Here is a 25501-nt window from a genome sequence, read left to right as displayed (position 1 = left end):
ACGTAGGTCGACCTAGGTAAACACTGTTTTAAGCACTCAGAGCAAATAATAAATTGAAGGAAGAAACAGTGATGAGTCCATGCAATTAGCTAGTGGTTATTTCGGAGCTTTAATAAAACAATCTGAAGGGGCTCCCGCATGACTAATACCTTGAAGACACCTAGCTGTGGCGGCTGTAGCGGCGTATGTCCCAGTACACAGGGAAGAGTCAGCACCCCAAGGCTACGGGCGTGGAGAGGAAAAATCAATCTTTTACAACAGTGTACCAGTGTTGAAACCTGTTGTTTGGGAAGTTTTGCCAGCTGGACCTAAAGTTCATCTCAACTGTGTGCTCCTGGAGACTGCATTCACTCCTGGCTGCAGTGTTAGCTTGGGCTGGAGGTCAAGCTTCCCGATTCAATTATTTCTACTCATCTTGCCGCTGCTGGTTACAGCCTAAGGGAAGCCCAATGAGCCGCCTCCTCAGCAGGACTACCCTTTCCAACTCCACGACCTGAGTCGTACTATCAGCCAGGTTTCTGCAGTGCTATGATCATACCCGAAGCCTGGACAACCATTTTCACCACCAGCCCCTTAAATCAAATACTTTCGTAGAACACTACCTACTTCTATATAGTTAATAATGGCATCCCCCCCCCCCACACACACACAAATACCCATTCAGGACTGTCCTCTGGATCATTTACTGGACTTTTCTGCACTAGGCACATCCTTATTCCAAACCGGGAGAGTGAGAACTTCTCATGGACTCAAAGATCCATGATCTCAGCCCAATCAGCTGAGAAAACCAGTAACTGCATCAACTTACTGAGTGTGAAGTGCCAGGCATGGAACTAGTGTTCGCTCCAGCCTCACCCCTACGCTGTAGACAGGTAACCTGTGCTCGCTCCAGCCTCACCCTATGCTGTAGACAGGTAACCTGTGCTCGCTCCAGCCTCACCCCTACGCTGTAGACAGGTAACCTGTGCTCGCTCCAGCCTCACCCCTACGCTGTACATAGTAACCTGTGCTCGCTCCAGCCTCACCCCTACGCTGTAGATACATAACCTGAGATTAAGTCAAGGGCCCACATTTATGAAGCGTTGGCTAACTGAGCCCCACACTCCTTACCACACAACACTGTAACACAGCCCTCAGGGCAGAAGCATACCTGCCAGGCCCCAAGTGGAAGGCTCGTTATTTACCTGAAGAACAGATCTAAAATATCTGGAAAGTGTTACCAATTATGGAATAAATCTAGGACAAGAGGCAAAAAGTAAATGTAGGAATGTGTGTGACCTTCAGTCTGTTTGTAGGGAGGTGTCTGTAGTATACCTATTTTAGTATAAGTGTATTTTTTTTAATTTTTTAATTTTTATTTTTAAAAAAAGAGCCAGGGGGCTGGAGAGATGGCTCAGTGGTTTAGAGCACTGTCTGCTCTTCCAGAGGTCCTGAGTTCAATTCCCAGCAACCACATGGTGGCTTACAACCATCTGTAATGAGATCTGGCGCCCTCCTCTGGCATGTGGGCATACATGGAGGCAGAATATTGTATACATAATAAATAAATAAATCTTAAAAAAAAAAAAAAGAGCCAGGTTTGATTCCCCACACCCACATCGAGGCTCACAACCTCTGCCCCCTTCTTCTAGCCTCCAAAAGTACTACACACCCGCGGCACACAGACATATATACAGGGAGAAACGCTCAAACACATAAAATAAAAACAACTAAATCTTAAAAAAACAGAACCAACCCCAAACCCCACCCTTTCCATGTGACAATCTGTGGGCAAATACTTTATTGCACTTAAACTTTTGTACATCCAGTGCCCGAATGAGACGAGTTTATTCATCTTTAAACCCTCACAGCTCTCACAGGCCCTGGCACACGTAGGCACTTGATGAATATGCGATCTTCAGAGCATGACCACGCATCCGCGATCCTTCTATTGTACAGCAGGCCGACGTCCAGCTTCAGGCTCCTACGTCTGTTCTGCAGACACGCAAGCCCATAGTCAGCTTCGTAAAAACTGAAGAACAGTTTCTGCTCAGTCTCCAGGCAGTTCGCTCAGAAACACAACCCCAGCACTGATTTGCCTCGCTGTCTTTATCCTTAGCTTCCCGTCAGCTCTAAGAACCCTGGTTTTTGATGCTAGGCGAGCATGTCCTTCAGTTCTGGTCACATATAAAAGCTGTGTGTCGTGACCTGAGGTCTTCCACTATCTTCTCTTCTATCACCATGCCTTTTGCTATTTCATCCTGTGACAGCAGTAACTTGGTTTCCGAGTCTCTGGTTACAATAACCACACAGGACTGTATTGACTCGAGGATATTGGCCACCACCACCTGATGCTGATAAACTTCCAAAGCATTCCGAGCGCGACTGATTATAATCTCGGGATCAGTTTCCAGCTTAAAGGAAACTATAAACGCTTTGGGAGCCCAATCTTTAACCAGAGGAGAAAGCATTTTCGGCACCATCTTCATTGTTATCTGTATCGGAAAGAGCAGGCAAAGGTTAGTAAGTAAACCACTGGTCAGTTCCTACCAGGAATTTATGCCATCAGGGACTGACTTCTGCCTAAGTTAAAAGGGATTTCCCACCGTGTAACTTTCTGGAGCATACGCCTAAATTCAAGGCCTCACATCTACTCTGGGATAAAGTATGTTTTCAGAACCTGTACTGTCCCGTCATTCTCATTGCAACTCCTCAAACACTTCCTTTGACTGTACTATTGTTACTACTTTTGAAGACAGGGTCTCACTATGCAGCCCTGGCTGACCTAGAACTTGGTCAATGGACCAGGCTTGGCTGCAAAGTCAGAGTGCTGGGATTAAAGGTGTGAGTCACCATGCCCGGTACTCACTGAAATATTATTAAGTCTTTGAGAATCTTATAGATTTTATTTTGATCATATTCATCTCATTTCTTTTCAAGCAAATCTGAAGGTAAACAAATGTAATCCGCTCATGGAAATATTACTTTGGCAGAAGTCCAATAATACCGGGCTTTAAGCCTCTTCACCTGGAGTATGTCATAAGCTGGTGGTTCTCAGTGACAATTTTTTATTTGTTAACTAAAAGTATAAATACAGTAACCAGAACAGAGCACTGAAGACACAACTGACTTGGTCTTCACTTGATTAAAGTTCCTGCCCTGTTTCCTAAGACCTTAGACAACCCAAGGGGAAATACTGCGTCATCTGTGTATCTTCAAGTTAAATAAAAACTGTGGGAGAAACTGGAGCTCCCACGCTTTTTAAAGAGTATGAGGTCTGTCAGCAAGTGTGACAGAAATCACATACAGGGTCTCACTTTGGCATTCATCACCAGTATCAGCAGGGATGCCATTCCCCTGCAGAGAGCGAGCAGTGCAAGCAACTGCTAGTGTCCTGTGTATTTCTCTTCGTCTCTAGGTACCACAATAGTCCTTGACACATAGGAGGTCCTCCAAGATGTATAACTAAACTATCCCAAAGGTGCCCTTCAAATACTTATCTATAAACTACTTGTATCATCCAACAAATGCCTATGAGTTCCCTCAGGTTCCCAGGCACCAAGTCATCTTAAATTCTCGGCCACGACACTATCCTCCCATGCCTTTTCCTTAAACTACAAGAGCCCTATCTATCCACTCTACTTCTACCTCATCTTCCAAAATGCCATTCTTTGCAAACTAAAACTTTTACTTTTATTAATTTATCTCGAGACTGGGTCTCACTGTATAGCCCTGGCTGGCCTGGAACTCACTACGTGGACTTGGCTGCCCTTGAAATCACGGAGATCATCTGTGTCTGGAGGGCTGCAATTAAAGGAATGTGCCATTATGCCCTAAAAAAAAAATCTGTTATCTTTTGCTTCCACCTTAGTGCCTCCACAAGATGAAGTCTAAATATCTTAGAAACGAATATAAAGTTGTTCCCCGCCCCGCCCCCCCAAGGAAAGGCGAGCTGCCTTTTCAGTCTTACCAAAGCACTTCATTTCACAGGCCATTACTCAACGGCAAACTCCAACGCGTAACTCCACTAGGAATGACCTTTCCCACTTTATTACACCCCCACCTTCTGATGAGTCATCTCCGGGGAAAACCGTGACTCCCCCAGCTCACTACCCCGAGATCTGACTGCACTTTGTACATACCTCCACTACAGAATTTTATCATTCTCATCTGTGATTATGGCTGGTGTCCAGGCCCTCGCTAGATTGTGAGGTCCTTGAGGGAGGGCAGTGCCTAGCTCATACAGAATGCAGAAAGGCCATCTCCAGATCAAGAGGAAAGGAACCCAAGCTTGGTTATAGGGGGTCAGATCTCTGGAAGAGAGCCCATCACCTGCAGTGGGCCACCGGACGAGTGGATCTTGTGTTCAGGCATTTCGGAGACAGGAATATAGAAATCAGACACTGCTGCAGCCAAGTAAAACATCGCAGAAGAGCCTGTAAAAAAAAAACCAGAGGGTCTAAGAAATCGGGGAAGGGCAGGGGACCTGCTCCTTTTCAACTTCGGTTCCCTGGATGGCTGCAGGGTAAGTGGGAAGCATGAGGAAAGAGAGGCTGGGAGAATGGCTGTACCGCCAAGAAACCTCTGGATTCCTTACAGCACTCACCTAGTGGGTTGAGAGCTAGGGCCGCAGCCTGCAGCAGATGCAGGTAGTCCGCCAAAGTGGTGAACTCCACGGCCAGGAAGGTGCCGGCAGCAGCTGCCTCTTGGTAGCTCTGCAATGCTGCAGCAAAGCCAGGGAGTGCACCCTCTTCGGCCTCCAGACTCAGTTTCCCCGACTGGGCCGGGCCACAAGGCCGCAGGGCCGACAGCCAGGCCTGGGGAGGGAAGCGGTGGGCGTAGGGGAAGGCCGAGCGCGCTCGGTACAAGAACAGGACCCCGTAACCCGCAGCCAGGAAAACCTCGACCGAAGCTGCCCCGCGTCGCCCGCTGCTGAAGTTGTCCAGAAAGCGCACGGCTCGCGCTTCCAGGGGGACCTTGGTGCCTCCTGATGTGACCAACACCACCCGCCGGCCCTGCGCGCCCAGCCTGGCTGCAAAGCGAGCCATAACCTCGGCCCAGCGCGCAGCACCCTCCGGCCGCGGCATGTCTGCAACCAGGTCCATTTCCGCCATCTGCAAGCGGGAGTCACTTGCACGCAGGAACCACGGCGTCCCGGCACGCGGGCCACGGCGCCACGCCCCCTTCCGGATACCTGGGCTAACGCGCAACCGCAAATAATGACTGTGGGCGTTCCCCGCCTTCTGGGCATCAGTAAGTCCTGACCTCGCCAAGGCTTGAGAACGCCTGACTGTTCTGTCAGAGCCCGTCGAAATGCGTTGAGTGGAAGCGTCTTTCTCGAAAATCCAGAAAAATTATACTTCCTGTGGGTTTCCTAATCTGGAAAACTAAGTGAATTTGTTTTGTTTTGTTTTCTTTTTTTTTTTTTTTACCTTTACCGGCCACCGTACATCCCTCCCCACGCTTGGGTTCCGTCGCAATCAAATTCTAGACATTTAATCTTTGGGACTTAAGAGTTTGCGCTCTCCCCTCCCGGTGTGCCGCTATTAGTCCCGCCCCGCTCCGCCCCCTTGCCCTTGAAATCCGAACAACCCCGGGGCCCGCGGTTGTCACGTGACGCCTGTGTGGTCTAGCCCGGCAACCGTCCTAGAGACGTCTCCGCCGGCTGCACCATGAACGTGATCTACCCGCTGGCGGTGCCCAAGGGGCGCCGGCTCTGCTGTGAGGTGTGCGAAGCCCCGGCCGAGCGGATGTGTACGGCCTGTACGGTCACTTATTACTGGTAGGCCCTGGAACTGTGGTGCCTGGCGCCTTTGCTCCCTCCCCGTCTCCCAACCCAGGGTCTGGCCTGGTGCGTCTGTGTCCGTGGCCCTTTCAGCCTTCGACCCCTCACGGGCCCGAGCAGGCTTGAAGACGCGTCTCTAAGACTCCTGTAGCCTCGTCTGCCTCCTCTCCCACATCAGGTTTTTCTCCTGATGTTTCCCAGGGGTCCTACTGATGCTGTGTTGGGCGCCATTCTAGGTGCTGAACGTAGTGGGCCAGTTCTGTAGACCCATTCCCTCCAAGCTCAAACATTATAGGTTGGAAGACAGCGAAGAAAACAAATGATAATTTCAGGGAGAAATGTCAGAAGTCAACGGAAATGTGAGAAGTTGGGCAGACAGCTTCCCTGACAGTAGATGATTGGTCTGAAAATAAGGAGCTAAAGAGCCAGCATTCTTGCCCTGGGAAGGCACAGATTGGCCCCTAATTAGGATAGACTTGTGTCCTTGAGGACTCTAAAGAAGACTAATCGGCCAGTGCACAGCCAAGAGAGTTGAGTGTCGTCCGGAGCTAGTAACTCCAGAGATCGATCCCTTTGTATGTATTCACATTTATGCTCCCCTTCATCCTTTTTTATGACAGGGTTTAAGTAGTCGAGTTGGTCTCAAACTCACTACGTAAGCTAAGGACCGGACTTTTGATCCCCCTGTCCACATCCCTCATGTAAGCTGCGGCAGTCTGCTCACAAACCCCACTCAAATGCTCTGTATCTGGACCTCCCGATTGAAAGAGTCAGAGTTTGCGCTGGCAGCACCACCCAGAAAGCCAGCATTTCAAAACTGCCACTTTTCCCCTGCTACTGCTGAATCAGGAAAGCCTCTCTTAAAGGAGCTGTGGCACACTGCCAGCAAACAGCAAGAAGCTGTGTTAAACTCTGTATTTTTGTGTCTAGAAGTAAGCTTTCTCAGGTTTTTAAGTGGATTTTAGTTTGCCACATTGGTGCCAATCTGTTGGGGGAGGCTGCTTGTTGGTTTTCTGGCCAACCAGACTCCTGAAATAATCACCCAGAAACTGTATTAATTAAATCACTGTTTGGCCCATTAGCTCTAACTTCTTATTAGCTAACTCTTACATATTAATTTAACCTTTTTCTATTAATCTGTATATTGCCACTTGGCTGTGGCTTACCAGCTAAAGTTCACAGCATTTATCTCCAGTGGCTCCATGGCATCTCCCTGACTCCACTTTCCTCCTCCCATGCTATAGGCCAAGCCAGTTCTTTATTCATTAACTAATAAAAGCAACACATAGACAGAAGGACCTCCCACAGACAGATCGAAGGGGGAGACAACTCAGAAACCACAGTAGACAGATTGAGGGGAGAGAGACAATTTAGAAACTGTAGTAGACAGACCTAAGGGAGAGAGACACAATTCAGAAACCGCAGTAGACAGACCTAAGGGAGAAAGACAATTCAGAAACTGTAGTAGACAGACCTAAGGGAGAGAGACAATTCAGAAACTGTAGTAGACAGACCTAAAGGAGAGACACAGTTCAGAAACTATAGTAGACAGATCGAAGGGAGAGACACAGTTCAGAAACTGCAGTAGACAGATGGAAGGAAGAGAGACAATTCAGAAACCATAGTAGACAGACCGGAGGCAGAGACACAATTCAGAAACTGCAGTCTGAAGCTTTACTATCCCACTTTCCGTAGTGAACAAGCCAACTAGACAGAAGATCCTTGAGGAAAAGTAAGACTTGAGCAACACTAGACCCAGCCCACACCTGTAGACAACCCAAATAACAGACTATGCATCCTCTCCCGTGCATACAAAGGTTCTTGAGGGTAGATCATATGTTAGGTCATAAACCAAATCTCAGTAAATGTGGAAGGAATAAAATCATGGAAGGTAGGTTCAGTTATGGTGCAATGAAATTAATGACCAGCGACAAAAAGGAATTTAGTAAGTTTATAATCAGGTTGAAAATAACACACTCTTTAAAATCCAGTGGGTCAAAGGGATCATCAAGGAGACTGAAAAATGCTTCAAGGTAAATGAAAAAAAGCATAACATACTCAAAATTATGGGATACAGAAAAAAATCATGTATATAAGGAATGAATGAATTAGTTACTGGTCCCTGTGATTTACAGTTGTTGATGTACAAGTAACTTAATATTCCACCTCCCCATCTTAACCTATGAAGAACAGGCAAAAAGTATATTCATCAACTTGTTCCTGCACAGCTCTGTGTTAGGAGGAGGAAATACTATTAAAGATTAGAGCAGATGTGAGTGAAATGGAGATTAGGGAGAACTATAGAAAGCATAAATAAACCTCACACAAAACTGACAAATATTTAGCTAGAATAGTCAGGAAAAGAAGAATTACTAAAATCATGATACCATTATTGCCAACCTTGGAAATAAAGGGAATTCTAAGAGAACACTCTGAACATCTAAATGTCAGGAAGTTAGGTAACCTGGATGAAACAGACACATTCCAAAAAGAACCCACACTGATGTAAGAAGAAACATGTCTGACTAACTCTAGAACAAGTGATGAAAAGCCCAAACCAGATGACTCCAGACTGGTGTCTTCTTTCAAACATTTCAAGGAAAATGAACACAGATTCTTTATTTTTACAAAAGAGGAATAAATAATTCCTAAGTCATTCTATAAGATCAATATTGTCCTGGTAATTAAACCAAATAAAAGTATCACAAGAAAATTACAGACCAATATCCCTAATGAATATGGAGGCAAAAGTTCTCAACAAAACTTCAGCAGACAAAACCCAGAAGCAAATGTGGGGGATTAACATCATGGGCAATTGATATTTATTCTAGGAATTCAGGATTGGTTGAACGCTCAAATATCAGTCAATATAAAACACTATACTAGCAGACAAAACACACAGATGATGTCTCGGTAGATGCAGAAAAAACATTGGGCAAAATCCAATATCATGATAAACACACTTAAACTTGGAAAAAAAAAGAGAAAATTCTGTTACTTGCTAAAAAGAAATAATAAAAGAAAATCCAGAGTAAAACAGAACTAACACCATACTTAATTGCTGAACACTGAGAACTTGCCCATGATGACACAAATGAGACATTCTATGTCGACTTAGATTTCTGTCCTGCCCACTCTTGCAGTCATTCAGTCCCAAAGAAACACACAGAGGCTTACATTAATTATAAACTGGTTGGCCTATTAGCTCAGGCTTCTTATTAGCTCTTACATTCTACATTAACCCATAATTCTTGTCTGTGTTAGCCATGTGGCTTGGTATCAGCAAGGCATTCTCATCTTGTTTCCTCTGCATCTGGGTGGCAACTGCAGACTGAGCCTTTCCTCTTCCCAGAATCCTGTTCTGGTCGCCCTGCCTATAATTCCTGCCTGGCTACTGGCCAATCAGTGTTTTATTAAAACACAAGTAACAAATCTTTATAGGGTACAAGATCATTGTCCCATAGCAACTCTATTCAATGTTGTACGAGGGGCTCTAGTCAGAACTCAATTAGGCAAGACAATGAAGTAGAAGGCAGTAAAAGGCATCCAAGCTTGGACAGAGCAAGATAACCTGATTTACAGACGGCACGACCATGTTGCGATGGCTAATTGTATATGTCAGTCTGACTGAAGTAAAGGATGTCAAATGGTTGGTAACATCTTGCTTCTGGGTGTTTGTGTGAGAGAATGTGTTTGGCCTGGTATACTGAGTCAAGATCACCCTCACCAAAGTGAGTGGGTACTGACCATTCCACTGATGGCTTGGACCTAGCAGCATGACACAATGCAATTCGCTTGAGTTTGCTGGGCTTTCCATCTTCTTCTTCCCTTGGCTATAGGGTCGCTGGTCCTGAGGCCTTTGGGCCCTGGACTGGCACCAAGCAGACCTTCTTCCCCCCTGACCCAGCCTTTAGACTCAGTTGAGTTACAGCTGACTTTTCTGATTCTCCAGCTCAGATAATATTATGAGACTTAAAAAAAAAAATTCTTCGTGTGTGTGTGCAAGTGTGTGTGTGTGTGTGTGTGTAAAGCTATGTGCACATGAGCACAGGTGTCCTCAGAGAAAGAGGAGTAAGATTCCTCAGCAATTGTAGTTACAGGGGTTGTGAGACACCCAATGTGGGTGCTGGGACTCAAACTCATGTCCCCTGAGAGAGCAGTAAGTGTTATCAACTGCTGAACCATCTGTCTAGCATCCATCTAGTTACTCTGCTCAGTATCACATGAACAATTCCTATAGGAAATATTGGTTTGTCCTGGAGTATCCAGACAGGCTTATAATATAGAAACCATAAAGAATTTACAAAATTGCATTAAAACTAAGCAAAATTTATATTATATTAAATATATTAGAACTAAAACTTGTTGAACACAGCAAGATTATAAGATATGCAAAAGTAGTTACATTCTTATACACTAACAATGGATGATCTGAAAGTGAAATTAAGACTGTTACTTTATCCAAAACAGCATAAAATATTAGAGAAAAACAGTTAAAGAAGTACATGACTTATGTGCTGAAATATCATAAAAGATGATGAAACAGTGGTCTGTCCCAAAAGAAAAGCTGATGTAACTCCCTTTAATAAGGCTTATTATAATGTAAGGGCCCTGGGGTAAAAGGGAAAGCATTAGACAGAAATAATATGATATATGGAAATCTAAATATGATGGGGCCTTAAAACAGCCTTTATCATTGGGACAGTCTTGAGTAACCTTCTCGGAGTGTCTCCAACCAATAATCCAGATAAAAGGAAGGTGTGACTTTGTATAGCCTTTTAGGGGATGGGGAGTTCACAGCCATCATGTGATTTGGCTTACTATGGTGTATTTGACAAGGAACACGAAGGAGCACAGTTTAACTTCAACCCTGAGAGAGCTTCAGGGAGGTGTGGCCTGATTCAGGGTACAGGATCTATGCTCCAACAAAACATTGTTCAAAGAAATTGAAGCACTTATTAAGATAGCCACATTCCCCAAATTATTCTACTGATTAAATGCTATTCATGTGAAATTCCAACTTAGACATGCTGACCCTAAAATTCACATGGAAATACAACATTTTCAATTTCAAAACTTACTGCAACACTACAATATTAAAAATAACACAGAATTGAGTCTATAAATAAGCCCATACATCTACGATAGGATAATGTATGTAATAGGATGGACTTGGACCTGCGCCTTCCATCTTACGTGAAAAATCATCATATACAAAAGACTTAAATATTAAGCTATAAAATTACAGAAGGCTTGAAAGGAAAGATAATTGTAAATCTGTGTAGTTTTAGATTGGGCATCAAAAGGAATCAAAGTGAGAATAGATTAGTTACACATCATTAAAATTTAGATTTTTTGTTTGTTTCCTGAGACAAGATCTCTCTATGTAACCCTGGCAATCCTGGAACTCACTATGTGGACCAGACAATCTCAGACTCAGAGATCCTTCTGTTCTACATCTGGGATTAATGATGTGCATCGCCATTGCCTGGCGGTGGTGGCGCACGCCTTTAATCCCAGCACTTGGGAGGCAGAGGCAGACGGACCTCTGTGAGTTCAAGGCCAGCCTGGTCTACAAGAGCTAGTTCCAGGACAGGAACCAAAAAAGCTACGGAGAAACCCTGTCTCGAAAAAAAAAAAAAAAAAAAAAAAAAGATGTGCACCGCCACACCCAGCAACACTTTAGAAAGCTGTGCTTCAGAGAACACTGTCAAGGGGGAAGGTGACTAAGCCTGGCTCGTGAGTGCAGCCCTGAGAGCTGTCTGGTGGCCTCCAGGCTGACCCAGGTGAGATGGAGTCACTGAGGTCCTGCATTCAGAGTTCCTCTAGTCGGTACAATCATCTCAAGTCTGTGGCCAAGCTCACCTAGGAGGAGCAATACATCATGGCGCTGAAATGCTGTTCCAGCCACGAAAACAAGCCAAGTGTTTGGAAAGCCAGTCAGTCACCAGAGACTCCACATGATAGAGAATGGAAGAGACATGCACTAGCCACACTTCCGTGGCCCACATCTGAAAGCTGCAGAAAGGAAGCGGTTTGAGGAGCACCACACTGCTTTTGTAGAAGAAGCCGCTGTCAGACACAACCGCTACTCCACTTTCCACCAGCTTTTGGTGAAAACTGACCCCGTGATTGGGCTGGTACTCACCTTCAAGACTGGCCATTCCCCCCTCACTGTGTCCCTCACTGATGGAGGTTACTACTTTCTGACCATGAAGTGCATGATCCTTGGGAGAGTAAACACCAGTAGATACTGGTGCCGGAGAAGCTATCCCATGAGCTGGGAGCTTTTCAATAGCAAAGATCTAGTGAACAAGAGAAAGCACAACACTCTCACACACAGACACATGGTTCTTTTCACATTGCCCACTGCCCTCTTCTATCCTCCTTTCCTTCCTGCTGGTCTCTTCCCTACCCCAAATAGTTCCTTCTGCTTCATGATATATAAAGTTCCATCGCTGTTCTGTCCTCACTGTAGACAATTTCCTCCTCTTTCAATACTCCCTGTTCCACTTTGATGTGTGTGTGTGTGTGTGTGTGAATTTAAATCTCCATTACATGTATGAGAAGACATGCAATATTTGTCTTCCTGGATCTGGCTTTTTACTTATAATGGTCTCCAGTTCTACCCAGTTTCCTTAGAATGTCACAATTTCATCTTTCGTTACAGCTAAATAAAATTCTACAATGCGGACATACTACATTTTCTTTATTCATTTATCTGTTGATAAAGCCTGTTCCATTTCCTGGCTGTGTGGAAGGTGCAGCAGTAAATATGGATGTACGAGAATCTCTCTGGGGAAGGACTTAACAGCCCTGCAGAGGTGTATGTCAGGAGTGGTATAGCTTGGCCATGTGGTAGTACTATTTTTAGACTAAACTTTTTTAGATTTATTTATTCATTTTATGTGTAAGAATGTTTCGTCTGCATGTATGTCTGTGTGCCTAGTGCCCTTAGAGGTCAAGAGAAGGGGTTGGATCACTTGGAACTCTACTTAGGAATTGCTGTGAGTCATCACATAGGTGCAGGGAATCAAACCCAGGTCCCCTACAAGAACAAGTGCTCTTGAACACCGAGCCCTCATCTCTCCAGTCTCCTATTTTCACTTTTTGAAAAACCTCCATGCTGGCTGCACTATGCATTCCCACCAGCAGACTTTCCCTGCCTACTTCCAGCATTTCTTGTTATTTGATTTCTCTCTCTCTCTCTCTCTCTCTCTCTCTCTCTCTCTCTCTCTCTCTCTCTCTTTCTCTCTCTCTCTCTTTTTGTTTTGTCTTGTTTTGTTTTTCAAGACAGGGTCTCTCTGTGTAACAGTCTTCACTGTCCTGAAACTCACTTTGCAGACCAGGCTGGCCTCTAACTCACAGAGATCCACCTGCCTCTGCCTCCTGAGTGCTGAGATTAAAGGTATGTGCCACCGCATTCAGCTTCCTTGTTTTAAAGATAGGATCTCACTGTGTAGCAATGGTTTGCCTGAAACTCTATGTAGATCATGCTGACCTCAGACTCACAGAGATCTTCCTGCTTCTGTGTCCTGAATGCTGGGGTTAAAAGAGTATGCCACACCCAGATTTCTTTTCTTGATAACCATTTTGACTGGAATCTCAAGGTAGTTTTAGTCTGCATTTTTCTGGTGGCCAGGGATCCCAATGTAATATTTATATAAATAAAGACATGAGAGAAGACAGACTTCCATTTCAGAAAGCATTTCATGTTCTTGCCAGCTTTGGTTAAACATTTTTGGAATTTAGAGCTAGGCTGGGAAGAGACAAAGGTCAGGATAACGCACTATGTTTTTGCTGTCAGTGGGCCTGTGCATCAGAAGGCCGACTGGGCCAGCATCCATGAGAAGATATGCCAGCTGCTAATCCCTCTGCGCACCACGATGCCCTTCTACAACTCAGAGGAAGAAAGGCAGCATGGCCTGCAGCAGCTGCAGAAGCGACAGGCAAGTCCTGCAGGTGGTAATAGTGAGGGTGGGGCCCTGGTATCTATGTTCCCAGTCCAGTCCCATTCCCTGGGTCATCGCCCCCGTTTTCACCGAGTACCCACTGTTCTGGTTTGCTCGGGTGGCCCTAACAAGATACCACAGATAGGGTGGGACAAGCCAACACTGCTGGAGGGGGTTTGTGGACCTTTGTGCCGTCACCCGTCCCCCCCATTCCCACCTTTTCCCTCCCCCTACCGTCCTCCCTTGTCCTCCCCCAACCCCCTCAGTCTTCTCCCCTCCCCCTGTGTATCTTTAGGTGCACGTGTGTGTTAGAGTTGCATGTGGATGCCACAGGACGACCTTAGGTGTCCTTCTATAGGAGCTGTTTACCTTGGTTTTTGATTTTGGTCTTTTGAGATAGGGTCTCCCACTGGGCTGGGTCTCACCAAGTAGGTTAGCCTAGCTGGCCAGTAAGCCCCAGGGCTCTGCCTATGGCTGTCTCCATAGTGCTGGGAGTACAAGTATACACACCATGCCTAGCTTTTTTTACCTGGTTTCTCTGGGCATTGAACTCAGGTCCTCATGCTTATGAGCCATCTCCCGAACCTCAGATTTGGTGTCTCCTAAGATCTCTCTTCTTGCTGAGTCTTCATCTGATCCTTTGATTGCACACATACTTGGTGTTTCTTTGCTTGTCGAATTTTTCTTATTAAGACACTAGTCAGGGTTGGTAAGATGGCTCTGTAGGAAAGGGCACTTGCCACTGAGGCTGACAATCTAAGTTTGATCCCCGGAATCCATGAGGTCAAAGGAGAGAACCGACTCCCAGAAGTTGTCCTCTGACCTCTACACATGCATTGTGGTGTACATGGGTACACACACACATACACAGATGTAATTAAGATGCCCAGCAGAGTGGATCCATTTTAACTTAACCACTTCTTTGGATGCCATTTTACCCAAATCAATTATATCCGGAGGGACTAGGATTTAGAGCTTTACCATGTGACTTTTGGGGGGACATGGTTCAGTCCAGAGACTCCACAGAGAGTACTGTGATAAGAGCTTCTGCACATAACACATTGTTTCTCAACCTGGGCCGCAGCCTTTTGACAAAATTATTTACGTTATTTACATTATGATTCATAACAGTAGCAAAATTACAGCTATGAAGTAGCAATGAAAATAATTTTATGGCTGGAGAGATGGCTCAGGGGTTAAGAGCATTGGCTGCTCGTCCAGAGGACCTGAGTTCAATTCCCAGCACCCACTGGGAATTGATTGGCTCACAACTGCCTGTAACTCCAGTTCCAAGGGATCTGACATCCCCAAAATAATGTACATAAAATAAAATTAAATAAAATTTAAAAAAAAAAGAATTTTATGGTTAGGGGTCACCACTACCTGAGAAACAGTATTAAAGGATCACAGCATTAATTAGGAAGGTTGAGAACCACTGGTATAATAGGAAATAAAAATGATATTAAGAATATATCAGGGTATAAAGGAGATTATAAAAACTAATTTACAGGCTGGAGATATTGCTCAGGGGTTAAGAGCCCTGCCTGCTCTTTCAGAGGTCCTGAGTTCAAGTCCCAGCAACCACATAGTGGCTCACAGTCATCTGTAATGAGATTTGGTGCCGTCTTCTGGCCTGCAGGCAAACATGCAGACAGAACATTGTGTACATACTAAATAAATTAATCTTTTAAAAAACTAATTTATATTATGGCATTAAAGGAATATAAATTATTATCATTATTTTAATTTTTTTTTAAGACAGGGTTTCTCTGTGTAGCCCTGGCTGTCCTGGAACTAGCTCTGTAGACCAGGCTGGCCTCAAACTCAGAGATCCACCTGCCTCTGCCTCCCAAGTGCTGGGATTAAAGGCATGTGGCGCTACCACCCAACTAAGAATATCAATTATTATTTTGAAAATTAATCTCCTTTGTATGCATTGCACACATGTATGCAGGTGTGCTTGCATGTGTGGAGACCAGAGGCTGCCTTGGGATGTCTTTCTCTGCTGCTCTCCGCCTTGTTTTCTCAGATGATCTCCTCCTGAGCCTGGAGCTCACCCTTTCAGCCAGGCTGGCTAGTGAGAGCCTGAGAGCCCTCTGCAGTCTCTCGTGATGGGTGAATACTGCCATGTTTTTATGTATGTGCTGGAGATCTGAACAGAGGCCTTCATTTTTCACAACAAGCATTTTTCCCACTGAGCCATCTCCCCAGCCCTCCAAAATTAGCCCTCTGAAAGCCACAAATCTATAAACGCAGACTCATCAATTTTAATGTTATAAAACTATGATCATCTGAGAACAATGAAGACTTAAAAGTTGTTTTGTATTAGCTAGGCAGATAATTCCAGAAGAAAATAAGAGATGTCTTCTTGAAATTAACTCAGATATAAAGACAGAAAGTTTTATTTTTTGAATTTAAATTTTAATTTCTTCAGAATTTCATACATGGGTGTACACTTTACATCGTTTCTACCCTTCCCTGTTCCTGTTGTGTGTGTGTGTGTGTGTGTGTGTGTGTGTGTGTGTGTGTAACCTTCAGTGCTGCCTGAATGTACATGTGTTTAAGGCTGACCCCTTATGACCAGGAAGCCTTCAGATGGCTCATCCCAGAAGAGAACGGAGTCTCCCTCAGCAGCCACTGACTCCCTGCAGCTCTTGTTAAATGTCCCCGACCACAGCTGGCCTGGTCCTGTGTAAACAATCACACTGTTGAGAGTTCATGGGTGCAGTGTCCCTGTCATGTCTAGAAGACACTATTTTGGAGCAGTGGTCCCAGTCCTCCAGTACTTACAGTATTCTGTAGACAGACCGTTTTAGATTGTCCTGTGTCATCTGGAGCTTTGAGAATAAGACAGGTGATGTACATCAGTTGGTAGGGGCCAGGCTAGCAGGCACCAAGCTTTGGTGTGACATAAACTGGACAGTGGCACGTATTCATCCATGTGGTGAATTTGAGGCTGTCCTGGACTACATAAGACTCTGTCTTTTAAAAAAAAATAAATAAATGAAAAGCAATAGTGGGAAAAAGACGCTAGGAACAAGAACTACAGGAATGCTGTATACAGTTTATGTAGAGCCCACGTCCAGCCACCTGTCTGCCAAGTTCTGAACTGAACTGAAAGATATCTGTTCCTGGACCTTGGACTTATGGCTCAGGTTTGCATTTTTATCCAGCCCAGCCCAGAGTCTCATGTCCACCTAGTACAGGCAGACTCACCAAGTGCTTTCAGCAAAGTGTTGGCTTTACCTGTGGGTGTGTCCACCTGCGCCTTTCCCACCCAGGCTGTCTCTCAGTGTCTGTTCCCGCCTCCCACAGAAGCACTTGATTGAATTCTGCTACACTGTCGCCCAGAAGTATCTCTTTGAAGGAAGACATGAAGACGCTGTTCCTGCGGCTCTGCACTCCCTCCGATTCCGCATGAACATGCACGGCCTCAGCTCAGTGGAGCTTGTGCCTGCTTACCTGCTCCTGGCCGAGGCCAGCCTTGGTGAGTGGAGCTTGTGCTGAAGTGCTGTATTGATTCTCCATAGGGGCAAGACACCCCCTGTGGAAGACTCTGATTTCAGACACCCTTTTTGGTATGAAGTCTGGCATAAGGAGGGAGAAGGCAATGGCTACAGTTGACAATAATCTACTCAAGATGAGCCTGGTGGCATTCACCTTTAATCCCAGCCCTAGGGAGGCAGAGACAGGAGGCCACTCTGACCTACATACAAGCAAGTTCCAGGACAGCTAGGACTACATAGAGAGACTCTGAAAAACAAAAAACAAAAAACCTGGGTAGTGGTGGCACATACCTTTAATTCTAGCACTCAGGAGGCAGAGGCAGGTGGTGAATCTCTTTGAGTCTGAGGCCAGCCTGGTCTACAGGGGCAGTTCCAGGACATCCAGGGCTACACAAAGAAATACTGTATCGGAAGAAATCGATGAGACTGTTGGAGTGATCTAAGGGTTAAAAGGTTGACTGCTATAAGAGAGTGGCTGGGAGTTCAGTCTTTCTCCTGGGCCTCTTCTCTTTCCTCTCCTCTTCTCTTTCCTCTTTTTAAGGGCCCTTTATAAAACCCAGGCTTGCCTCAAACTCACTAGGTTGCTTAAGGAGTGACTTTGAATTTCTGATCCTCCTGCCTCCACTATTCTTTCAGTGCTGAATTTCAGGTCAACACTTCATTTCCATGTGTTGTGGGGGACTGAACCCAGAGCTTCATTCAAGCTAGGCCCATTCTCTATCCACTCAGCCACCCCCAGTCTTCTTTCTCGTCTCTGCTCTTCTGTAGGTGTCTGCTTCAGTTTTAACATCTTCTGCTGGCTGCAGGAGACAGTTCCCCTCAGATATCCGATCTAGTTAAATCTGCACGTCCTCTAGATTCAAGCTGAGAAGCAGAAGTGGATTAGCATCTGATTTCCATTACAAATTCCTAGAAGACAGAATTTTGTTAACCCAGCTGGGGTGTAGACTTTACCCTTGTTCCCTGGGGTGAAAGTCATAGTTCAGAAGCAGAGGAACCGACCACCCTAAGAGTGAGATCACTTGCTTGGCAGACACCTGCCTGCGGGCTGCTATAGAGATCAGCATCTGAGAGGAATTTACATTCTTGAGCATCTACAGTGTTTTAGGCACCATATACACCTTAATAGTCAACATTTTGAATAACGTTTTTCAGGATAGTACTATAGCTCAGCTATAAAGCACATACCTAGCTTACATTGCACTTACTGTGTGATGTGAGAGCCCACCCAAGCCATCTGATGACGCTACTTACTGTAGTGCATAAGGTCCCTGTGACCAGAGCACTCTAGTGTGCATTCACAAGCACAGTGTAACCTGATCTGCTAAGAAGATCCGTTCAGGCTTCTCTCCCCCAACATGTTTACAGCCCCGGAGTCTTACATTCCCATTGGAACCACCTGCCCACAAATAACAACATAGAGACTTATTATTAATTATGAAAGCTTGGCCTTAGCTTAAACTTTTTTCCCAACTAGTTTTTATCACTTAAATTAACCTGTGAATCAGTTACCTCTCAGCTGTACATATATCTGACTTCTTCAGTGTCTCACTAGCATCTCTGCCTTTCTTCCCAGAGTCCTCCCTCACCAGAAGGCTGCCTATTCTCTCCTGCCTAGCTGTTGGCCATTCAGCTCTTTATTAAACCAATCAGAAGGCACCACAGGCAGAGACAAATCTTCACAGCAAATTATCCCACATCATTGGCCAATTAAAAATATTGTATATTATATGTGTGTGTGTTTTACCTGCATCTCTGTTTCTAGTACCTGAGACAGCCAGAAGAGGGCACCAGATCCCAAAGAATTAGAGTTACAGACAGTTGTGAACTGCCGTATGAGTACTGGGAATTGAACCTAGGTCCTCTGAAAGAGCCTTGACAACCATTATATAAAACATCCCTCAGTTGTGTTTGTCTACTGTTTCCTTGTGGCTGGATTGAAGTTATAGATTTGGGACAGAAATGTAACAAAATTTATAGTGTTCTCAACTCATCTGATAAAATGACACAATTTCCCCAATACTGATGCTTACTCATAGGCAACAGTGATGAGGAGATATTCGATGAGAAATCCAGAAGTAAAGTCTAGAGTGGAGGAAGGTAGGCGTTCAAGGCCATCCTTAGCTACAGAGTGTCTGGACGCCTTGCAGCCCAGCTCTGCCTAAGTTTAAAGATCTTAACTGGGTTAACTGCGCTTCTAGAACCAGGCAGTACCTCCCTCCACCAAGTAGGACTTGTGTTCCCCAGTGCTCCCCATCACACCTTACTGCAGTGGGACTCAGGCTTCTCTATCACGAATAACTGTGGGTCTAGTTTTGCATTATGGAGTGGTATTTGAAGTCATATAAATATCCCATTTTTACCAAACTCACAATGTAGTCATTCATTTACAGCCATTTATTGTGTCTCCTGGTTCCCTGTTTTACTCACTGGGTTCCAGCCCACCACAGTTATCCAAACTGCCCCTGATCTGGCCAGGGGCTGTTCCCACTCGGGCTGGAGTTTTTCTCCTCGCTCTTTGAAATACCTCCATTATTTTTTTTCTGAGTTCCTGCTTTCTGACACACTGTCTCCCAGATGCCACCACCCTTTCCATTTTCCACAGAAAACGAATCTGAACACCAAAAGTTGCCCACTAGCCTTACCGTTGCCTACGCCAGGACTAATCAGGAATGGAAGTGTAAACAACACTGTGTTGTGTGTGTCCGCACACATGCCATCTATGGTAAAAACAATCTCAGCATCACGCAAAAGGAACATATGAATAAGGCAAAAGCGGCCAGCGAGGCAATTCTCTTTGTGAAAAGGGTATCCAAGACCCAAACCTAGCAAGCAAGCTCACAGTGACAGGAGGTTCACTTGGTTTTTATTCTAGCACTGGTGGTGATTGTGTCCTTTCCTCATTGGCTGGGGTCCGACTTCAGTCTCCTGCAATTGGCTAGTTTTAAAAGGAAATGAAGGACAGTGGGAAGGAGTGGGGTTCCAAGGATACAGCAGGGCCTTTGTGTAAACAAAAGTCTAACTGGGTTAGAGGGATCTAAAGATTTCCATAAAGGGTTCGCCTGGTGGGGGAGAGCAAAAAATTTGAATTCCTTGTCAGAAACAAAAGTGTATAGTGTTCGACAGAAAAGGCTAATGTTTATTATTTAATGTTTCTCATGCATACGTGACATGGGTCTATGCCAGCACACCCAAACCCCGTGTGGCACACACCTTCAGTCCGGTGTTGCGTTTCAGTTTGCAGCCCCTTCTCCGCCAGCGAGGATGCTGCCGTCCACAGTCATTGATGTGTTTGTATATAAAGGGCTCCCAGGACCTAACTAATCAGTTTTCTCCAGTTCAAGCTCCCCACCCCACCCCAAAAAAGATGCTCCCCCTGCCTGTGTGGGCTCTGCCTCCCCACTCTGGGGCTGACTCTCCTGCATGCATGTCCTTAGTCATTTGGGCTCTGGCTCCCTGTACCAGGCCTTGTACCTACAGGAATGTCCTCCGCACCCTGCTCAGATCTCTCACACCCGCATTCTAGACAGTAGGAAGAACACCAGACCAGGAGATACAGCCCAGGCTCTGTGTGTCCCAACATGGCTTTGAGAAAGCCATTTAAGCGGAAGCCCCACCTCCCACCTGCTTGCTCACTGCTCTCTCCGTGGCTTTCCTTCAGTCTCAGCTCCACCAACCAATGGGATCCCGTTACACGTCCAAGAAGATAAACTCCCACAGCAGTCTGAGGCCTTGAATGATTGGCTCTCTCTTAGTTACAGAGACCTTCTTGTAAGTCCTTGGAGGCATTTTTTATTCTAGAAGTCTCTATTTCCTCCTCCCTCCTTCCCTTCCTTCCATCTACTCAATTCCTTGTTATCCCTCAGGTCTCAGGTCTCAGGTCAAGTTTTTTTTTTTTTTTTTTTTTTTTTTATTCATTGTGTATACAATATTCTTTCTGCGTATATGCCTGAAGGCCAGAAGAGGGCACCAGACCTCATTACAGATGGTTGTGAGCCACCATGTGGTTGCTGGGAATTGAACTCAGGACCTTTAGAAGAGCAGACAATGCTCTTAACCGCTGAGCCATCTCTCCAGCCCCTCAGGTCAAGTTTTCTATTCTCTGGTCTGGAAGCCTTCCCTTAACCCCAAGACTAAGTTGGGTCTTTGTTTGTTTTTAACCTTAAGTAATCTTCTTTGTGTGTGTTCACAGGCACGTGTGCCAGGGCCCTCATGTGGGTCCTAGAGGTAGACCTCGGGCTGTCTGCCTTGGGGCTAACTCTCCCTGCTGTCTTTCTTAATCATCGCTTAGAAACATCTTCTCTCCCGCAACCCAGCCCCCAGCACTCGCTCCATTGTTACTCATAGACTCATTGATGAGATTCCTCGCTCTCTCCTCCACTGAACTCACGAGAACAAGATCCATCCTGGCATGAGGTTCTCACGCCCACACAGTACAGGGCAGAGAGGGTACTCAAAAAATACTGCCCTGGTACCTCACAGCTCCATGAAGGACGCTGTTGAGTCCGAGGACCTCTTCATAAGATGCTCTGGGGATTAAGTCCATAGACGCGATCCTGAAAGCGCTACGGAAGCCGAAAGTGCTGTTGAAATGGAGGGTTTCAACACGGGGCCGGAGAAACCTCATTCCTCTCACTGGTGCTTCTTTTCCTCCTGGAGACTCCAGCCTCAAGTGGAAACTTAGCCGACGCCACCCTTTCTTCTTCCTTTCTCTCAGTTTTTTCTCTTTTTCTGTCTTTTTACCCTTTTCTTTCTTTCACTAAATCTTGAAAGTTTGAATCAATGAGGGATGCCATTAGCAGTGACGGTTCAAAGAGGAGGGAGGCACCCTCGCTGCCCCGTGCCTCTGCTGTCCACACGATAGAGTGTGACCATCACGCTTGGCAGGGACAGTAAGGAGGAAGGGCTGATTTGGTCATGGTTTCACAGGGTTCAATCCATTGTGGTGGGGAGGGCAGAGCAGAGCAGAGCGAGAGAGAGAGGCTGGACAGGATGACTTGCAGGGACGCCTGTCCAGTGACCCATTCCCTGCTGTTACCTTCCTAAGTTACCACTAAAATAGCATCCAGCTGGGGACCAGGTGGCAGACCGCGAGCCTGAGGAGGACATTGTTCTGTTCAAGCCATAGCAGGAGAAGGGGCTCGCACCTTTCTCTCCTTTCCTGGTGGAGTGGGGGCTTCTGACCTAGAGGCTGGAGATTTCTCGTCTCCTTTTCTACACTGCTGGTTTCTGTCCAACCCTCAGGTGTCTGCTCAGCTATCCTCACAGAGGGGTCGCTAATCATCCAGACTAAGCCCTTCCTGCTGCATCGTGGAGATTGTATGTTTGTGTTTGTTTCCTCCAAAGCCCTTCGTGGTTGGTTTGTTGTGGACGTCACCTTGCTTGACCTTGCAATCAGCGACCTTGCTGAAGTCAGCGTACAGGCACTAAACATGGAGCGCAGTGGTGGGGACTCAGAAAGCTAGGTCAGAATACCTCACAGGAAGGAAGTTTCCTCTTGGGACCATTTGGAGTCCTGGCCTCCAGCTGCTCTTCCCTGCTAGAGATCTTTACTTTCCTTCTGATTTGAGCTACTAAAAGCTGTGTCAAAGTTGTTTACCGGCTCTGCTTCACGAGCACGTGTTGCCTTGCCTTGAGGATCAGAGGATAAGGTTTTCACCTGTTGGCCTACTTGACTGTTGGGTATATAAGCCTTCATGGTGCTATTGAATAAGCTTCTTACCAGTGACTAGAGGTTCATGTCTCTGTCCCTTTGTCTCTGTGTGAGGCTTTGTGTGTTTCAACCTCCAGCCCCTTGCCCGAAGCTCAGGAACTGTACGGTAGTGCATAGAGTGTAGACACAGAGCGCAGACAGGCGCTGTGCGCTGCAGTTTCCTCCTCTGACTCATGACTGTTGCCCAGAACTGCTGGCAGACTTGTCATGGGTTCAGACGAGCTGGCTGGTGTGGGGCAGCCACGTCCTGAGTTCCTTCAGGTGACTGCTACTTCTGTCATCCTTTGCTTTCATCACCAAGTCCCGCAAATCTCCCCGTATAATGTAATGTGTCCAGGTTTACACTAACTGATGTCAGCTGTGGTCTCGCTCTCCAGACAAATACCACTGGTCTCTTCTATTGCATGTGTTGTAAAGTCACCATTCAGGAGTCTCACTGCCTTCACTCCTCCACCACACCCCCCACCCAGCATGGAAGGCACGGTCTGTGAGACCGCAGCATGTCTGGACTGACCCACTCATGGGGCACAGTGTGAGTTCTGATGAAGACCCCATGGGCTGGAGCCCCGCTGCTTGCTTACCCTGCCCAGCTCTCTGGACCTGCAGCCTTGGTGCATTCTCCAAGTGTGCCTTTGCCTTCAGGACTGATATTTGTTTAGCCACGGTTGCACTTGGCCTTGAGACATCTTCTTTAGCATTGCCTCCTTGAGAAGAACTAGGAAAAGCAAAATGAAATATACATATATATATATATGTATATTGCTCTTGCAAAAGACTCCAGTTTCCAGCAACCTTGTCAGATGAGTCATAACTGCCTGTAGTTTCCAAGAACCTGATACCTGATTTTATCCTCAGGAAACTGTATGCATGTACACATACCACCCTCACAGGAATAATCAAAATAAAATTTTTTTTTTAACTTTTTGAGACAGGGTTTCTCTGTGTAGCTCCGGCTGTCCTGGAACTCTCTTTAGCGACCAGGTTGGTCTTGAACTCAGAGGTCCACAGGCCTCTTCCTCCTGTGCTGGGATTAAAGGCATGTACTTCCACCACCCAGCCCTAAAAATAAATATTTTCAAAAGCCTGGTATAAACCTGGAATGATGGTGCACACCTTTATTTCCCAGCATTCGGGAGGCAGAGGCAAGAGGATCTCTATGAGTTGAAGGCTTTTCTAGTCTACATAGAGTTCAAGACCAGAAATACGGATAACCTGTCTAAAACAAAACAAAAAACTACCAAGTAAATAAATACATAAAAATTTAAAGGTCTAGTGTGTGTATGTGTGTGTGTAGAAAGAGCATTCACAATCTATAAATTTACCCTTTTAAGGTACAATCTAACATATTCAAAAGGTTGTATAACTCACTACTATTTAATTCCAGAACATTCTGTCACCTCTAAAAATCCATATGATTGTTAGTAGTGACCCTCATTAGACATCCCTACTGTTCCTCTCCCTGTTTGTCCCCACCCCACCCCCTGTATACGTGCTTGTTCTGGACAGTCCACGTCAACAGAATCTGGCCATTTGTGTCTTTCGGTGCCTGCTTCTTTCACTTAGCGTGTTGTTTTCAAGCTCTGTAGCACGGATCCAGGCCATGGATCGCAGTTTTTATGACTGATCACAGTTTACTCATGGGTAAAGATTTGCTTAGCAACTGATGAACATTTGCTATGAATAGTTTGATAAGAGCAACTTTGCAGCACCGATAAATATTTGTATCAATGAACAAATGGACGTATGACAACTCATATTCCATGGTTTATTCTTTATTTAAAAATGGAATTATAACCTATTTATTTATGAAGGGATTTTTGAGATGGGATATTTCTATGTAAACCAGGCTGGCCTCAAACTCACAGAGATCCTTCTGTCTTTGCCTCCCGAGTGCTGGAATTAAAGGCGTGCACCACCCTGCCTGACTTATAACATCTTTTCTAACTGATTTTTGGCAGGTCTGGGCCGGATAGTGCAGGCTGAAGAATATCTATCCCAAGCCCGGTGGACAGTCCTCAAGTCAACTGACTGTAGTAATGCAACCCACTCTTTACTGCACCGGAACCTGGGCCTTCTCTACATGGCCAAGGAGAACCACGAGGAAGCCCGCTACCATCTGGCTAATGATGTGAGCGAGCACCTTAAGACCCGGATGCTTTCAAGGACAGTTCTGTTGAGTGTTTCTTTACTTGAGCATCTCTCTAACAGTCCCGCTCATACTGACCATTTTGGGAGCAGCGGCAAAAACTCAGTTCTAATGACCCCAGTTCAAACCTTTCTACTTCCTGGCTATGCAAACCCACCTTCCCCCGGGTGTCGGTTGTTTGTGGCTCACCTGGGAAGAGAGAGCTGCACACTGGCTACGAGAAGGGTGGTGATTCTGTTCCCAGCTCTGCTGGTTCTGTGGCAAGTAATTTAACCTTTCTTTCAGATGTAAGACACGATTCATGAAGTGGTCCCAACCACATCAGTGCATTGCAGAGATTAATAATAGAAGACTGTATGCATTGGACTTTGTGGCCATTTGTTAAAATAATACTAACATCGCTTCTTCAGAGTGTGGTTA

General features: G+C 45.6%; 2 protein-coding genes across 7 annotated transcripts in view; one reads left to right on the top strand and one right to left on the bottom strand.

The window, feature by feature from the left end:
• Positions 1-1765: 1765 nt before the first annotated feature.
• Positions 1766-5349, bottom strand: Ppcs (phosphopantothenoylcysteine synthetase). 2 transcript variants are annotated; one of them, XM_050161355.1, is made up of 3 exons: positions 4586-5349; positions 4312-4415; positions 1766-2474 (listed from the first exon to the last, which is right to left on the bottom strand). In XM_050161355.1, exons 1-3 carry the CDS (start codon positions 5091-5093, stop codon positions 2151-2153), a joined length of 936 nt encoding a protein of 311 aa, XP_050017312.1. In that variant the 5' UTR covers positions 5094-5349; the 3' UTR covers positions 1766-2150. The 2 variants fall into 2 exon arrangements, with proteins under 2 accessions (XP_050017312.1, XP_050017313.1); XM_050161356.1 differs by lacking the exons at positions 4312-4415; positions 4586-5349 and adding an exon at positions 4122-4290.
• Positions 5350-5598: 249 nt separating this feature from the next.
• Zmynd12 (zinc finger MYND-type containing 12) overlaps positions 5599-25501 on the top strand; it is a 28359-nt gene continuing 8456 nt past the window's right edge. Inside the window, exons 1-4 of one of the 5 annotated variants that reach the window (XM_050161351.1) lie at positions 5599-5761; positions 13572-13713; positions 17032-17203; positions 24894-25063. In XM_050161351.1, the coding sequence (XP_050017308.1) occupies positions 5652-5761; positions 13572-13713; positions 17032-17203; positions 24894-25063 (594 nt within the window). In that variant the 5' untranslated portion in view covers positions 5599-5651. Of the gene's footprint in view, positions 5762-13571; positions 13727-17031; positions 17204-24893; positions 25064-25501 lie in introns of all 5 variants that reach the window. The other 4 variants (XM_050161350.1, XM_050161353.1, XM_050161354.1 and 1 more) reach the window with 4 other exon arrangements.

The sequence above is a fragment of the Alexandromys fortis genome, unplaced genomic scaffold (assembly GCF_014885135.2).
Source record: "Alexandromys fortis isolate MF-2015 unplaced genomic scaffold, M_Fortis_MF-2015_v1.1 scaffold_122, whole genome shotgun sequence".
Lineage (NCBI taxonomy): Eukaryota > Metazoa > Chordata > Mammalia > Rodentia > Cricetidae > Alexandromys > Alexandromys fortis.
Note: the sequence above shows the minus strand (reverse complement) of the source record. Positions and strands in the feature narration are given on the sequence as shown.

Bases quoted from the DNA above. Each gene is read 5' to 3' on its own strand.
- Ppcs (XM_050161355.1), bottom strand. From the start codon at position 5,093: ATGGCGGAAATGGACCTGGTTGCAGACATGCCGCGGCCGGAGGGTGCT. The intron at 4,416-4,585 runs GTGAGTGCTGTA...TTTTTTTTACAG, and splicing joins CCTAGCTCTCAACCCACTAG to GCTCTTCTGCGATGTTTTAC. The intron at 2,475-4,311 runs GTGATGGGCTCT...TTTCCGATACAG, and splicing joins CGTCCGGTGGCCCACTGCAG to ATAACAATGAAGATGGTGCC.